Below are 16608 nucleotides of genomic sequence, written 5' to 3'. Positions count from 1 at the left end.
ATTTTCAAACTAACTTCTGTTTCCCCTGAAAAACAGAAGTGGGGACTCCGCTCAGGCTTCTTTCTATGCCTGCTATGTTAGTTTACCCCTGGCTGAACTGGGAGGGCAACATCAGGGAAGAGCGCGCTTGTTTGAAATGGAAAAGCGTTGCAGTAGCTTTTGATAAAGAACATCAAGACAAAGATTGTGGAGATTGTGACAGCCTGCTAAATGGCATCCCTTGAGAATGCAAGAACAAGATGTATGTCAGGAGAAGTGAAGTATTATCATAAGGAGGTGTATATTTGGAATACGGAGGAGGAATGGAGGGAAAAGAGAGGCAGAGGATGTCTAAGAGAGAGAGGAACAAAGAGGCTGAGCATGAGTGCCTTAAAAATAGCGGGAAAAAGGGAGATAATTTGTTAAAGAAGAATTGTAGAAAGTGTAAGCAGATTGAGCTGAAGACAGGAGGAGAAATGGAAATGAATGAGGTTGAAGTATCGGAGGTGGTAGGTGTGGTGAAGTTCTCGGAGCCCAAGGGTCAGGATAAAGAGGAGTGTGACAGTAGGAGTGAAGTTTTGGGAAAAACTGTACCCCTGCCTTTTGGCTGATCCATTTTTGGTTTCAGGCTGGGATAAAATAGAGATGGGTGCTGTGGAATCGGTGAGGGTAACCAGAAGTGGTCTTGTGGTAATTGTTTGTGTTTCTGCTGGTCAGAGGGAGAAGGCATTCCACATTAAATGAACGGGGGCAAGAAATTAGAATTGTTTTGCTCTCAAGATAATGGCACCATGTCACACCCTGACCATAGTTTGCTTGTACGTTTCTATGTTTTGTTTGGTCAGGGTGTGATCTGAGTGGGCATTCTATGTTGTGTGTCTAATTTGTCTGTTTCTGTGTTTGGCCTGATATGGTTCTCAATCAGAGGCAGGTGTTAGTCATTGTCTCTGATTGGGAACCATATTTAGGTAGCCTGTTTGGTGTTGGGGTTTGTGTGTGATTGTTTCCTGTGTTAGTGTTTGTGACACATGGAACTGGTTTGGGGTTTTCACTTTGTTGTTTTGGTTATGTGGTCAGTTTTCAAAATTAAAAAACCATGGACAACTACTGTGCTGCATTTTGGTCCACCTCTCCTTCATCAGAAGAATCCTGTGACACACCATTGAAAGGATTGATTACTGGGTTAACAGTAAAAGTTGACCAACTGAAGGGGAAGATTCCCGGTGTTTGTGATGCTCTTCATTTGGTGCGATGCAGACAACGTGGTGAAACAGAAGAGTCATTGTCTGTTCTTTTGAGTTTTGATGTTGAGTCTTTGCCCAATAAAGTGATGTGAGGATTTTTAAGTTATCGTGTACAATATTTTGTGCCAAATACATTATGTTGTTACAGGTGTCAAGCTTTTGGGCATGTGGCAGCAGTGTGTAGGAGGGAGATTCCTAGTTGTGAGAAGTGTGCAGAAGGGCATGAGACAAAGGAATGTGTAGCATTGGGGAAGGTAGTGTTATGTGCTAGTTGTAGCGGTGCCGATGGGGCTGAGGATCAAAAATGTCCAGTGCAAGAGAGGCAGGTTGAGGTTTCCAGGGTTAGAGTAGTGCAGAAGTTGCCATATATTGAGGCATTGAAGAAAGTAGAGTAAGATGGGTCAAGGGGAGGGATCCTGATAGGAGTGGTGTGAGTTGTAGATCTGTACCAGTACAGAGGGATATGCCAACAAGTAATATATGTTTCTGGAAGATTGGATTTTGGGCATTTATAGCAATGGTTATCAACTGTACTGCAGGGATGGAACCTAAGTCACAGAAAATTGAGGTTGTGGTGGCAGCTGCAGAGAGGTATTTGGGTGTGTGGGCTTGACAGAAGAATTACAGGATGTGTTAAGGTTGTTGGCCTGAGGTAGGACTAAATAGATTTAAATAGTGGAGTATTGTAATTTTTATTCATTTTTTGTGGTTTTAGATGGTAGGATATTTGTTTATTTTTTCAAGCAAAGTATAAGGGAGTTGTACTCCAGTCTAGTAGGTGGCGGTAATGCAAGTTTATTGGATTGCAAACCGCCGTTAAACGTCATCGAAGAAGAGCGCAACATCAGGAACTAGCATTAGCAACTCTATTATGGTGGTGGAAAATGGTGTTTCATAAAGAAAGTATGCATATTATCTCTGTTCCCCCCCGCCTCCTCGCCATTAAATCGATGTCTTTGCAGCCTTATTTAGAATGTTTTATGTACGACCCTGTCTAAGGGAGATTCACAAAGTCATAAACCAGCCTATTTCTACAATTTATCTTCTTACATTTTTATTTTAAATATAACCAGAACCACACTGCTGACCGTATGTCTAACCTTAACCCCAAATTAAGACAAAATAGCACATTTTGGATTTCATATATTTTTACGATATAGCCCATTTTGACTTTGCCGCTGGCCATCTACTAGCTAGGTGGATACCCATACCAAAGATTTGTTCTATCTGTTCCGATACCGGCCAATCCAAAATGGCGACCGCCGTTCCAGTTGATTCGGGACTGACTGCTCCGACAGGTATCTATAATAACTAATTAAGGTCTCCGTGAAGTAGTTTGCACGAAAATGAAATCTAATAACGTAGCTACAGATTCATCACAGCCTGTAGCTGAATATGGTCATTTTGTCTCAATTCAACTGACTTCATTTCTCCTGTCTGAGCTAGCTAACGTTATCACAGTTGCTGTTAGCTAGTTTGCTAACATCAACAAACGGATCGGATGGTTTGCGTTATATCTAGCTAGGCATCTAACGTTACACGCTTGAAATTGGGTCATGTACTTTATAGTGTTTGTATTAAGGGCTTGGGATGGGATAGCCGCACACCCGAAAATGTGGTTATTTTCAATCAGATGTAGTTCATGTTGGCTCACCCTGAATGGGGCAAATTCTCGAACTCCAGCAATGTTAACTAACTACAGTAACGTTAGTTGGCTAATTTACTGCCTCTGTTAACTATTTGCCATGCTCGAAACCAGTGGGTCTTTGTTGATATTTTGTAATATTTGCCGCATCTCGTAGTAGGACGAAACACCTGTTAATTGATGTTAGCCGGCTAACTAGCCAACCCAACAAACTGAGGCCAGCCAGCAATGTTGGCGAGCTAACTAGGTGTGTGTTGAATATTTACTTGTAATGCCAGCACAATTGTTTTCGTGGATAGAATGTGGCGATGTTGTTCTACAGGTTTTGGACTCCTGACAAAATCAGGCAGTCACTAATCAATTAGGCTAAATAACGTTAGTTTAGGGTGGAATGGATACAGATTTCGCTTCCATGGGAGCTAAAAAAATGAACTAGGCAAGTCAGTTAAGATCAAATTTGTATTTACAATGACGGCCTAGGAACAGTGGGTTAACTGCCTTGTTCAGGGGCAGAACGACAGAGTTTTACCTTGTCAGCTCGAGGGATTCGCTCTAGCACCCTTACATTTACTAGTCCAACGCTCTAACCACTAGGCTACCTGCCACAACGGCTACCTGAGAATAAACAATAATCTGAGTAATGTGGTTGAAGAAGAGCCTCCTGCTCTATCATTCCAGCACATTTACAGAGAACTTCACTGGAAGTCACAGAGAGGAAGAGGAATTCACGGGGAGTCCTGACTCGAGCTGGGAGATAAATCCAAATCGCGTTAAATTGCCTGAATTGATGCGAGAACGATACGTTTATAACATTAATGTTCTACACAGTTTAAAAAAAAAATCATCCTTTATACTACTACTGGTTTGATGGTTGTAGTTATCAATTGTCCCATTAACAATCGCCCAAATTAGCCAATTTATTTCCTTTCAAACTTCACATTTTTGTAGTATAGGCTATGGATCGAAATGAATGATAACAGCTAAATGCCTGCGATAAGTGATCAATGTTGAAAATGTTTGGTTTATTTCCCCAGGTCTAGAACTGACTGATTTGGTTTTTGGTTGTGGTCACATTATTCACTTGTTCCGAATCAGTTGATATCAGAGGTTATGATGTGAACAGTGACGCTGGGTCAGGAAAGGAGAGTCTTCGCCTTATCGTACAGGCTCTTATCAGCTTGACTACGGTGTTTGTTACAGTTGATCTTCCCTTGGTACTGTAGTAGCTAGCCAGTTTGAGTCAGGTCATGAGAATAGATAGGTCTGTTTTGGTCCCTCAATAACGAGCCTGATTGCTTTATGGGGATCTAAGTCTGACAGGACTGCGAACGAGGCCAATGAACTTACACATACAAATGATATAGGGTGTTCTCACTATATACTGTACCAGTCAAAAGTTTGGACACATATTCATTGCAGGGTTTTTTTATATATATATTTTTTTTACAATTTTCAACATTGTAGAATAATAGTGAAGACATCAAAACGATGAAGTAACACATATGGAATCATGTAGTAACCAACAAAGTGTTAAACAAATCAAAATATATTTTATATTTGAGATTCTTCAAATTAGCCACCCTTTGCATTGATGACAGCTTTGCACACTCTTGGCATTCTCTCAACCAGCTTCATGAGGAATGTTTTTTTGAAGGAGTACCCACATATGCTGAGCACTTTTTGGCTGATTTTCCTTCACCCTATGGTCCAACTCATCCCAAACCATCTCAATTGGGTTGAGGGCGGCTGATTTTGGAGGCCAGGACATCTGATGCAGCACTCCATCACTCTCCTTGGTCAAATAGCCCTTACACTGCCTGGAGGTGTGTTTTGGGTCATTGTTTTGTTGATAAACAAATGATAGCCCCACTAAGCCAAACCAGATGTGATGGCGTATTGCTGCAGAATGCTGTGGTAGCCAATCTGGTTAGGTGTGCCTTGTATTCTGAATAAATCACTGAGTGTCACCAGCAAAGCACCATCACACCATGCTTCACGGTGGGATCCACATATGCAGAGATCATCCATTCACCTACTCTGCGTCTCACAAAGACATGCCAGTTTTGAACCAAACATTACACATTTGGACTCCTCAGACCGAAGGACAGATTTCTACCGGTCTAATGTCCATTGGTTGTTTTTCTTGGCTCAAGCAAGTCTCTTCTTCTTATTGGTGTCATTTTAGTAGTGATTTGTTTGCAGCAATTCAACCATGAAGGCCTGATTCACGCTGAATTGTCCGCTGAACAGTTGATGTTGAGATGTCTGTTACTTGAACTCTGTGGAGCATTTATTTGGGCTGCGATTTCTGAGGCTGGTAACTAATGTACTTATCCTGAACTTGAGCTTATGTTGGGGGGTCGGTAGGTAGCCTAGTGGTTAGAGCGCTGGGCCAGTAACTGGAAGGTTGCTAGATCGAATCCCCGAGCTGATGAGGTAAAAATCTGTCGTCCTGCCCCAGAACCCGCTGTTCTTAGGCCGTCATTGTAAATAAGAATTTGTTCTTAACTAACTTGCCTATTTAAACAAAGGTAAAATAAAAATCCTCTGCAGCAGGGATAACTCTGGGTCTTCCTTTCCTGTGGTGGTCCTCATGAGAGCCAGTTTCATCATAGTGCTTGATAGTTTTTGTGACTTCACTTGAAGAAACTGATTTGGCTCAAATGCATTAAGAAGGAAAGAAATTCCACAAATGAACTTTTAACAAGGCAGACCTGCTAATTGAATTGCATTCCAGGTGACTACCTCGTGAAGCTGGTTGAAAGAATGCCAATAGTGCCAAAGTTGTCATCAATGCAAAGGTGGCTACTTTGAAGAATCTCAAATCTTAAATATTTTTATTTGTTTAGTTTTTTTGGTTACTACATGATTCCATATGTGTTATATCATAGTTTTGATGTCTTCACTATTGTTCTACAATGTCGAAAAAAGTACAAATAAAAACCCTGGAATGAGTAGGTGTCCATACTTTTGACTGGTACTGTATAAGTTTATAAATTATGCCAATAACCAGCACATTTACTCTACTCTGTCAGACAAAAATAGGGGAGTGTCCCATATTATTACTCTACATGCAGGCTACAGTACAGGCTGCTAGCAGGCAAACAGCCAACATGTGTTTTGAACTGAACTGCGCTGGCACTGGGAGATATGTTTAGTGTGCACGCACCCTCATTGTAACTGTGGAAATGTTTCAACACAATGTCGAACTAGGATGTTATTGAAATCCTATTGTAAAAACAAGCTTTTCTTAAATGAAGCCCTGCTTGTTTCTAGATCTATGTAGTAGAGGTCGACCTATTAATCGGAATGGCTGATTAATTCGGGCCAATTTCAAGTTTTCATAACAATCGGAAATCTGTATTTTTGGGCACCGATTTGGCAGGTTTTTAAAAAATATATATTTTTTACACCTTTATTTAATCTTTGTTTAACTAGGCAAGTCAGTTAAGAACACATTCTTATTTTCAATGACGGACTAGGAACAGTGGGTTAACTGCCTCGTTAAGGGGCAGAAAGACAGATTTTCACCTTGTCAGCTCGGGGGATCCAATCTTGCAGCCTTACAGTTAACTAGTCCAATACTATAACGACCTGCCTCTCTAGTTGCACTCCACAAGGAGACTGACTGCTTGTTACGCAAATGCTGTAAGCCAAGGTAAGTTGCCAGCTAGCATTAAACTTATAAAGTCAATCAATCATAATCACTAGTTAACTACACATGGTTGATGATATCACTAGATATTATCTAGCGTGTCCTGCGTTGCGTATAATCTGACTGAGCATACAAGCATACAAGTATCTAACTGAGCGGTGGTAGGGAGAAGCTGGCGCGTAAACATTCATTCAAACAGCACTTTCTTTGCGTTTTGCCAGCAGCTCTTCGTTGTGTGTCAAGTATTGCGTTGTTTATGACTTCAAGCCTATCAACTCCCGAGATGAGGCTGGTGTAACCGAAGTGAAATGGCTAGCTAGTTAGCGTGTGCTAATAGCGTTTCAAACGTCACTCGCTCTGAGCCTTGGAGTGGTTATTTCCCTTGCTCAGCATGGGTAACGCTGCTTCGAGGGTGGCTTTTGTCATTGTGTTCCTGGTTCGAGCCCAGGGAGGAGCGAGGAGAGGGACGGACGCTATACTGTTACATTGGCAATACTAAAGTGCCTATAAGAACATTCATTAGTCAAAGGTTAATGAAATACGAATGGTATAGAGGGAAATCGTCCTATAATTCCTATAATAACTACAACCTAAAACTTCTTACCTGGAAATATTGAAGATTCATGTTGAAAGGAACCACCAGCTTTCATATGTTCTCATGTTCTGAGCAAGGAACTTAAACGTTAGCTTTCTTACATGGCACTTTTACTTTCTTCTCCAACACTTTGTTTTTGCATTATTTAAACCAAATTGAGCATGTTTCATTATTTATTTTAGGCTAAATTGATTTAATATATTAAGTTAAAATAAGTGTTGATTCAGTATTGTTGTAGTTGTCATTATTACAAATAAAAAAAGTAAAAAATCAGCCGATTAATCGGCATCGCCTCTTTTGGTCCTCCAATAATCGTTATCGGCATTGAAAAATCTTAATCGATCGACTCTGTAGCATGTGGTCCATTTGGGCTAATTTATAGGCGAGCAATGTGATTGAGGCCTAATTTGGTTGCATGCATGCCTTGTTCATGTGTAACTGGTTGTAGTTGTTTTGTATCTTCTTCCATAGACATTAGGACTCAGTTCTGGAGGAGAGCCTTGCAGAGAGGTACCTGCATGGTGTTGCAGTGTGTGTTTGTGTGTGAGAGAGTGGCTGAGCGTGTGCTTTGTTCCTGTGAGTGCCTCTTACAGGCATTGCATTACAGGGCCTTGTGGCATTTGAGCAAGCAAAGGACAAGTGGACCAAATACAGGCTGTTAAGGGTTGTTTTCTATTGTTCGTGTTTGCTTTCTATTGTGTGTGCAATGCATTTGGCAGTGAAATGGCTACAACATGGTTTAGCAAGACACAGTGCCTCTCCACTCCCTGAAATAACTAATCCTTGTGGTGTTTGCTCAAGTAATGTGGATTGGTTTAATTGATTGATTTCATCCATCTCACAATTTGAATAGGCCTAGCCTAATGTCACAGACAAGTAGCCGTCAGGCTGTTTCCTGTTTCGTTGTCAGTACGCCACCTTTCCATGATATATTTTCAGTAGGTCTCCCTCCTCTTGCCTCTCACTGTCCTCAACATAACTCTGACCTGCCCACACTATTACAATAACAGCAGACAAGTTTTTTGCCAACTGGTTGTAATATTGTAATATTTCAACACATGTTGAAACTCAAAAATAGCCGTTGCTATTGGTTACAGGCCTGAAGTTCTCATGGAGTGGGTGAGAAGGCGAATCTCACACACGCACACAATTTTAAATGGTGAATCCTTCTGTGAGGAGCACATATTTCAAGCATTGTCATGACGATGTGATAACATTGAGAAAATACCAGACATATTTTGCTTCTAGATTTTTCACACACGTATTTGCTGTGTTTCTCTATGTTTGGCATGTTTGTCGCACAAATTGACAATGTTTTATAATAGGCTATTGGATGTTATCTCTTGGGCTGGATAAAGTTGGGGCTGGGCCTGGGGTCTGCAGGGTCTAATTTATTCTTAGAGAGGATTGGTAATGAGCACAACCCTACCAAAAAGGAAGATGGCAACTTGGTGAGTCACAGGGAAAGTCCCAAGCTTAGTTTGGGTTATGGAAAAAGTTTAGTCATTGACTGTGATAGAAGACCCAGTGGTCTAGACACAGTATCAGACTGGGGTTATGTTTTGCAAAGGCCTGTGGTAGAGGACCCATGGGTCTAGACACAGTATCAGACTGGGGTTATGTCTGCCAGAGACATGTGGTAGCGGACCCAGTGGTCTAGACACAGTATCAGACTGGGGTTATGTCTGCCAGAGACCTGTGGTAGCGGACCCAGTGGTCTAGACACAGTATCAGACTGGGGTTATGTCTGCCAGAGACCTGTGGTAGAGGACCCAGGGGTCTAGACACAGTATCAGACTGGGGTTATGTCTGCCAGAGACCTGTGGTAGCGGACCCAGTGGTCTAGACACAGTATCAGACTGGGGTTATGTCTGCCAGAGACCTGTGGTAGCGGACCCAGTGGTCTAGACACAGTATCAGACTGGGGTTATGTTTTGCAGAGACTGGCGTATGTCCCTGTGTCGATGCCAAGAGTTCTCGTAATTTCCTCCGGCCATCCTGATCTTTCCCTGTATCCGGTGTTCCCCATTAAACCTAATACCAGGTTGTGTGTGTGTGTGTGTGTGTGTGTGTGTGTGTGTGTGTGTGTGTGTGTGTGTGTGTGTGTGTGTGTGTGTGTGAGAGATGCCGTGAGTGGACAGTTAACTTGTTGCCCTTCCGCTGCTCTATGCTCTCTCTCACAGTATCTGCTCTGTGGTAGACTGTCTGAGAGGGAATGTCTGCTGTAATACTATACTGTCTGGAGATGGAGAGGCACTAAGTAACAGATAGGCAGTCAGTAAGGGTAGTTGTAACTACAAGCTACAACATTTGGTGTTTTAGAATTGAGTGAAAAACGTCATACAAATGCAATGCATCCTGAGCAGTGACTGAAGTACAAGGGTTCCCCAGGATTGTTTTAGGCTTGAGGCAAAGGCCCAACCACAACAGCATCCAGGGCAGGCTGACATGGAAGCAGCATTAGAGGGAAAAGTGGTGTAAATCTAGAGCACAATGTGAATGGGAGCAGCAGTTAGCCTAGGCCTATCCATTCCTGTGGCTGTGTAGGTCTAACCATGGCTCGGCATCTGTGGAAAATTACATGGTTGATGGCTGTTTTTGTAATTAACTTAGAGTGGTTGTCAAGCATTTACTGTTGCAAATTTCTTCTCAAGTCAAAATTACGCTGAAGTTTATTAGGTTTTGTGCATGGAGTGGAAAGACTGCAATGAAGCAATTCGGTCAGACACTAGATTTGGGCGATTGTACATCGTTGATGATGACATCTCGATGTCAAACGACAGTTGAACATATTTGAATTTGACTACACCGCTGGAGTCTTAGCTCACAACAGTGCAGTGAGCACACAGCAGGGCGGCATACCAAATGGCCTACACCCTAATTGCTGTAGCCTACATTTTCAATACATGTGGTAGTTGGATTATTAACATAATGAAAGAGAACAATTTAGAAAGAGCGGAGAGCATGAAAAATAAATTGTGCCGTTAAATCCCTCTTTGCAAACCAAACAGCCATTTATATAGGCCTACACATAGGCTACTGTCAATAAATTGCAGTAAACGTTACTTTGACAATTTAAACTAATATTGTCAAAGTGTTTATTAATGTCATTGAATTGTGCAACGGACAATCGGGTATAAGCTCCTGCAGCAGCACTTTCAATAAGCGGGAACAAAAAATAAATGAATGATGATGTGTCTTTTATATTGCGTTCTTCCCGCCAATTTACCGCTCCGTACGCAATGTATATCAACGACGTTTGGATGGGAGACGATGTGTCATTCCAGACATCACACAACCCGATCAGACACTTTAATGCAGGTTCCTTCCTCCATAAACTACTATACTATATGACAAGTTCATCACTACAGCTGTCTAGCATGACTCTAGCTCTGTGATATTAGCTAGGTTCTGTCGTTAACTATTAGATTCTAAGAGGACTGAGTTGAGCATGGAACATGGAGGAGCCTAACGAAAATAGGCCCATCACTAAACTCTCTAATATGTTTTCCTTTTTTCTCTCTCCTCTCAAGGGTCCAGTGCGTCTCGGAAAGTGGCATCTCCAGAGGTAAGACAGACACCATCCCTGACTCACACAACCACTAATTACAGCACTCTGCTGATGATGCTGGAGCACTGTTGATGAAACTGTGTTTTCCACTACCTTTAGGTTTAGGGAACAGCGTGTGTATTTACGCAACATTTATAGACCTTGGTGAAGATGTGTTGTGTATCACCTCTCTGTCTAGGGAGAGGACACATGATATGTGGAAAGGGAGGGGGAACTGGTTTTGATGGTTTCTGTGTGTCAATGGCTGATGTTTACCTTTAAGCTGTGTGTCATAAAACCAAACAATGGAGAGAACAGGGTGACGCTGAAACTTGTTTTAATGGAGTCAAACACACAACTCTACAGTGCATTTCTTAGTTTCTTAATACCTTTTATTTCTTCCCATCCTCTCTTCCATCTCTCTCTCTCCTCTTTCTCTCTTTCATCCTGTCTCTCTCTCTCTCTCTCTCTCTCTCTGTGTCTCAGATGCCTGGATCCAGTCAGAGTATGAAGAAGACCATTGGACACAGAGGAGTTGAGACGAACACTGGAGAGACCACCTATAAGAAGGTCAGCATGGGGTCAACACACACACACCACATGTGTGCTAACATTACCCGTAGCCTGAAACCTTTCCTCGTCCACAGCCAATGATGACTCGCAGAATGTAATGTACAAAAGCATTTGAGAGTCATAGATTAATTATAACATGAGAATTCCTCAGACACAATGAATTTATCAATCTCTCTTGACAAGCCAAGCTTCCACTTCCCCCTCCAGACTACGTCGTCAGCCCTGAAAGGAGCAATTCAGCTGGGCATCACTCACACTGTGGGCAGCCTGAGTCAGAAGGCTGAGAGAGATGTTCTCATGCAGGACTTTGTGGTGGTCGAGAGCATCTTCTTCCCCAGGTTAGACGTGTGTGTGTCTCTTTGTGTGTCTGTGTCTCTCTTTGTGTGTCTGTGTCACTGGTGTAGCACACAACCCCTGAGCACCCGCATGAGGTATGGGGGCCCCCCGACACCCCCAAAAAGTCGGGCCCCCAGATACTATATGAACATGTCATAAAGCATGAAGAAAATGTTTATAATGACAGGAAATTGGCTTTAAAACTGAAACGCGTTCTCTCAGCCTCATGGCAAAATCTGTAAAACAGCATGAGATTAGCTAAGAAAAATGAAACATGTTCTCTCAGCTTCATGGCAAAATCTGTAAAAAAATAAATAATAATAATTCCCCTGAACTGCGCTACACCACTGGTCTGTGCCCATCTTGCATTTATGCTTGAGAGAAGTCTTCCTGTATTCAGCACTCATTAACACCCTTCTCTCTGTCTCAGTGAGGGCAGTAACCTGACCCCTGCCCACCACTACAGTGATTTCAGGTTTAAGACCTACGCCCCCATCGCCTTCCGCTACTTCAGAGAACTATTTGGCATCCGGCCAGATGACTACCTGGTCAGTAGACTACAAAAATATACTCAATTGAATCTGTTTGATTGGTTGTAGTTCTCTATTGTTGATTGATTGTGTCTGGTTGTAGTTCTCTATGGTTGATTGGTTGTGTCTGGTTGTAGTTCTCTATGGTGGATTGGTTGTGTCTGGTTGTAGTTCTGTGGTCAGGATGCTACCTAACTCCTCTCCTACAGTACTCTCTGTGTAACGATGGCCTGATAGAGCTGTCTAACTCCGGCGCCAGTGGCTCTCTCTTCTACGTGTCCAGTGATGATGAGTTCATTATCAAGACAGTGCAGCACAAAGAGGCTGAGTTTCTCCAGAAGCTACTACCAGGATACTTTATGGTGAGATATTGAAGGGGGGGGGACTTCATGGAGATGCATTGAAGGAGGAGGGGGGAGACTGCATGGAGAGATATTGAAGGAGGAGGGGGGAGACTGCATGGAGAGATATTGAAGGAGGAGGGGGGAGACTGCATGGAGAGATATTGAAGGAGGAGGGGGGAGACTGCATGGAGAGATATTGAAGGAGGAGGGGGGAGACTGCATGGAGATACATTGAAGGAGGAGGGGGGAGACTGCATGGAGATACATTGAAGGAGGAGGGGGGAGACTGCATGGAGAGATATTGAAGGAGGAGGGGGAGACTTCATGGAGATACATTGGAGGAGGGGGGAGACTTCATGGAGAGATATTGAAGGAGGAGGGGGGGACTTCATGGAGAGATATTGAAGGAGGGGGGTGACTTCATGGAGAGATATTGAAGGAGGAGATGCTTCATGGAGAGATATTGGGGTAGGAGTTGGGGGGAGACTTCATGGAGAGATATTTGGGTAGGAGTTGGGGGGGACTTCATGGAGAGATATTTAAGGAGGAGATGCTTCATGGAGAGATACTGAAGGAGGAGGGGGGAGATTCTGCAGTGTGTTTTAGTGTTTATATAATACCTAGCTGTCTGTGGTGGCCTGTGTGTTTTAGTGTTTATATAATACCTAGCTGTCTGTGGTGGCCTGTGTGTTTTAGTGTTTATATAATACCTAGCTGTCTGTGGTGGCCTGTGTGTTTTAGTGTTTATATGATACCTAGCTGTCTGTGGTGGCCTGTGTGTTTTAGTGTTTATATAATACCTAGCTGTCTGTGGTGGCCTGTGTGTTTTAGTGTTTATATAATACCTAGCTGTCTGTGGTGGCCTGTGTGTTTTAGTGTTTATATAATACCTAGCTGTCTGTGGTGGCCTGTGTGTTTTAGTGTTTATATAATACCTAGCTGTCTGTGGTGGCCTGTGTGTTTTAGTGTTTATATGATACCTAGCTGTCTGTGGTGGCCTGTGTGTTTTAGTGTTTATATGATACCTAGCTGTCTGTGGTGGCCTGTGTGTTTTAGTGTTTATATAATACCTAGCTGTCTGTGGTGGCCTGTGTGTTTTAGTGTTTATATAATACCTAGCTGTCTGTGGTGGCCTGTGTGTTTTAGTGTTTATATAATACCTAGCTGTCTGTGGTGGCCTGTGTGTTTTAGTGTTTATATAATACCTAGCTGTCTGTGGTGGCCTGTGTGTTTTAGTGTTTATATAATACCTAGCTGTCTGTGGTGGCCTGTGTGTTTTAGTGTTTATATAATACCTAGCTGTCTGTGGTGGCCTGTGTGTTTTAGTGTTTATATAATACCTAGCTGTCTGTGGTGGCCTGTGTGTTTTTTTCACTCTCCTCCTCTCCTTTCTACCCGTCCCTTCCCTCTCTATAGAACCTGAATCAGAACAAACGGACCCTGCTCCCTAAGTTCTACGGTCTGTACTGCATCCAGGCGGGAGGGAAGAACATCCGCCTGGTGGTGATGAACAACCTGCTGCCCCGCGTGGTCCACATGCACCATAAGTACGACATGAAGGGTTCCACCTATAAGAGACGGGCCTCAGCCAAGGAGAGGGACAAGACTTTTCCCACCTTTAAAGACCTGGACTTCATCCAGGACCTGCCTGATGGACTACTGCTGGAGACGGACAACTACAACGCCCTTAGCAAGACCATCCAGAGAGACTGCCTGGTGAGGGAGGGAGGGTGTGTGTGTTCTGTGTGTGCTGTTTGGGTCTACTGTATAGTAACTCTTATGTGTTTGTGTGTGTGCTCCAGCTCCTGCAGAGTTTTAAAATCATGGACTACAGTCTACTGGTGGGGATCCATAACCTGGAGCAGGCTAGTAGAGCGAGGGAGCGAGGTGGGGGGCAGATGGGGGACAGTGGGGGGTCAGAGGGGGCGGTGACCCCAGACCAGCGCCGACCCCAGGCCCAGAAAAGTCTATACTGCACAGCCATGGAGTCTATACAGGGAGAGGCCCGCGGGAAGGGAGCCCTGGAGTCTGAGGACCAGTGAGTCAATCAATACATCACACAATATTACCTTGGGAAAATATGCAAACTGTCACGTAAATCAGGATTTGTTTATGGTGATTGGTTGGTGTGGCATATGATGTCATTTCAGTATGGGTGGGATCCCAGCCAGGAACTCTAAAGGAGAGAGGTTGCTGGTCTTTATCGGCATCATCGACATTCTGCAGTCCTACAGGTAGGTGCTTGTGTTTCTTTGTGTGTGTGCGTTCTTGTGTACAGACTTCATACAATTTCACATGATAATATAGTGACACAGTACTCAAAGTATTGGGTAAGTGACACATTTTTTGTTTTACCCCAGGATTTTGGATTTGAAATGATACACTGATCTGGTATGGATGAAAATACACTCAAATCAAAGCTTGACAGTCTGCACTTTAACCTCATAGTCATTGTATCATTTTAAATCCAAAAAGTGCTGGGGTACAGAGCTAAAACAATAACAAATGTGTCACTGTCCCAATACTTTTGGAGCTCACTGTATATACCATTTAGCAGATGCTTTTATCCAAAGCGACTTAGTCATGCGTGCTTATATTTTACGTATGGATGGTCCCGGGAGTCGAACCCACTATCCTGGCGCCATGCTTTACCAACTGAACTACGTTCACGAAGACTGTTTTTCAGGTTCATCAAGAAGTTGGAACACTCGTGGAAGGCCCTCGTCCATGATGGGGTAAGATCCTACACACACACACATTACCTGTAGTACATTATGAAAGATGTGTCAGATCTGCCACTGCTTATGTCAGGCCTATGTCAGGTTATAACTGGTTTATTCTTTTTCCTCTGTAGGATACAGTGTCGGTGCACAGACCAGGCTTCTACGCTGAACGCTTCCAACAATTCATGTGTAACACAGTGTTCAAGAAGATCCCATGTAAGACTGCTGTGTGTGTGTGTCTTCTGTTTCAATATCTACTTTTATGATATAACGTGCTGTCGTTATTTTGTTTTCCCCACCCCTCAGTGAAGCTCTCCCCATCCAAGAAGTCTCGTGGTGGGGGTCCGGGGGGTCTGAGGAGAGCTCCTACCCTGGGAGGCCCCACCCCACTCTCCCACGCTGCTGGACAGTCTGTGATGGACTCCCGACTTGTCTACCAATCACACTTCAACAAGGCTGACGCAGAGGGAGACAGTAGTGAGTGAACAGTTAACACAATCAATGTTTGTATGTTTGATCAGAGGTCAAGGTGGTCCAGAGCTACATGAAGTGCGTATGGACAAGGGATTAGGGGTCGACTTGGAATTGTGCCATTAGTTCCCCTCTTTACTCCCTCTTTCTGTTCAGGCATGCAGTCGGGCAGGCCAGACCTGGTGCCAAGGACACCTCCCCTGGCGGGAGGGTCAGGGGATGCAGAGGCCAACTTTTCCACGTCCTCATTAGGAAGCACAGGACTCACCTCCTCCTCTCCTCTGCTACAGTAACACATCCCTCCATCCCCTCTCCTCCACAAAGTCAGTTCTCCTCTTCAAGTCATCCAGTTCTCATGTGTTTCTCTCTCTCGCTCTCTCTCGCTCTCTCTCACTCTCTCTAGGTCAGTAGGGGTTGAGGTACATAGAGCAGTAACAAGCACAGACCAAGACCACGGTGTCTCCCACAGGTACACAAATGAATTACACCACTGATTCATGTATTCCCACTTACGTGAACACACACACACACCCTTATCAGTCTTCTCTCTCTGTCTCTCAGTATGGGTGCGGAAGTGGAAGCGTCAGGTGATCAGTCGGGTAATGAAGATGCCATCTCACTATCCGACATTGTCCCAGAGACTAACATCTGCTTTGTAAGTCTGGCCCAATCCTTTTCCTCCTCTTCTTAAGATCTTCACTATGGTGTTTACCATGGCTCACTGGACTCCCTCCCTGTGTGTCCCCCACAGTAACAACTGATCTGGAGTCATCTGAGGAAAAGGTGATTCTGGAACCAAGGAGGTGGGTGGAAGAGTGAGATGGGGACAGTTGTCTTGCATCCTCCTTCCTCACTCTGTCGATCCATCCATCCTTTTCTGCGGGGGAGGTTTGGAACATACTTCAGGCTGACTGAACGGGATGGGGGGGGTGAAGTGAGGGAGAGTGTGACTGGGTGCCAGAG

At 43.7% G+C, this 16608-nt stretch overlaps 1 protein-coding gene and 1 long non-coding RNA gene across 3 annotated transcripts; one reads left to right on the top strand and one right to left on the bottom strand.

Moving 5' to 3' along the window:
- The first annotated feature begins 2138 nt into the window (after positions 1-2138).
- LOC118376017 (phosphatidylinositol 4-phosphate 5-kinase type-1 alpha-like) lies at positions 2139-16569 on the top strand. 2 transcript variants are annotated; one of them, XM_052495468.1, is made up of 16 exons: positions 2139-2521; positions 10652-10686; positions 11155-11238; positions 11449-11579; positions 12008-12125; positions 12317-12469; positions 13868-14167; positions 14254-14489; positions 14602-14685; positions 15138-15186; positions 15306-15390; positions 15481-15651; positions 15802-15934; positions 16049-16114; positions 16207-16300; positions 16397-16569. In XM_052495468.1, exons 1-16 carry the CDS (start codon positions 2476-2478, stop codon positions 16397-16399), a joined length of 1788 nt encoding a protein of 595 aa, XP_052351428.1. In that variant the 5' UTR covers positions 2139-2475; the 3' UTR covers positions 16400-16569. The 2 variants fall into 2 exon arrangements, with proteins under 2 accessions (XP_052351428.1, XP_052351427.1); XM_052495467.1 differs by lacking the exon at positions 2139-2521 and adding an exon at positions 7406-7628.
- LOC127915356 (uncharacterized) lies at positions 12986-13842 on the bottom strand. Its single transcript, XR_008091082.1, has 3 exons — positions 13477-13842; positions 13207-13386; positions 12986-13161 (listed from the first exon to the last, which is right to left on the bottom strand). It is a non-coding gene; the product is annotated as an uncharacterized LOC127915356 (long non-coding RNA).
- Positions 16570-16608: the final 39 nt, after the last annotated feature.

The sequence above is a fragment of the Oncorhynchus keta genome, chromosome 34 (assembly GCF_023373465.1).
Source record: "Oncorhynchus keta strain PuntledgeMale-10-30-2019 chromosome 34, Oket_V2, whole genome shotgun sequence".
Lineage (NCBI taxonomy): Eukaryota > Metazoa > Chordata > Actinopteri > Salmoniformes > Salmonidae > Oncorhynchus > Oncorhynchus keta.
This window is presented reverse-complemented; position numbering and strand designations above follow the sequence as displayed.

Excerpts from the sequence above, each read along its gene's own strand:
- LOC118376017 (XM_052495467.1), top strand. The coding sequence starts at position 7,538 with ATGCCTTGTTCATGTGTAACTGGTTGTAGTTGTTTTGTATCTTCTTCC. Across the intron at positions 12,470-13,867 it reads TACTACCAGGATACTTTATG|AACCTGAATCAGAACAAACG; the intron begins GTGAGATATTGA and ends CCCTCTCTATAG. Across the intron at positions 15,391-15,480 it reads AGTGTTCAAGAAGATCCCAT|TGAAGCTCTCCCCATCCAAG; the intron begins GTAAGACTGCTG and ends CCCACCCCTCAG.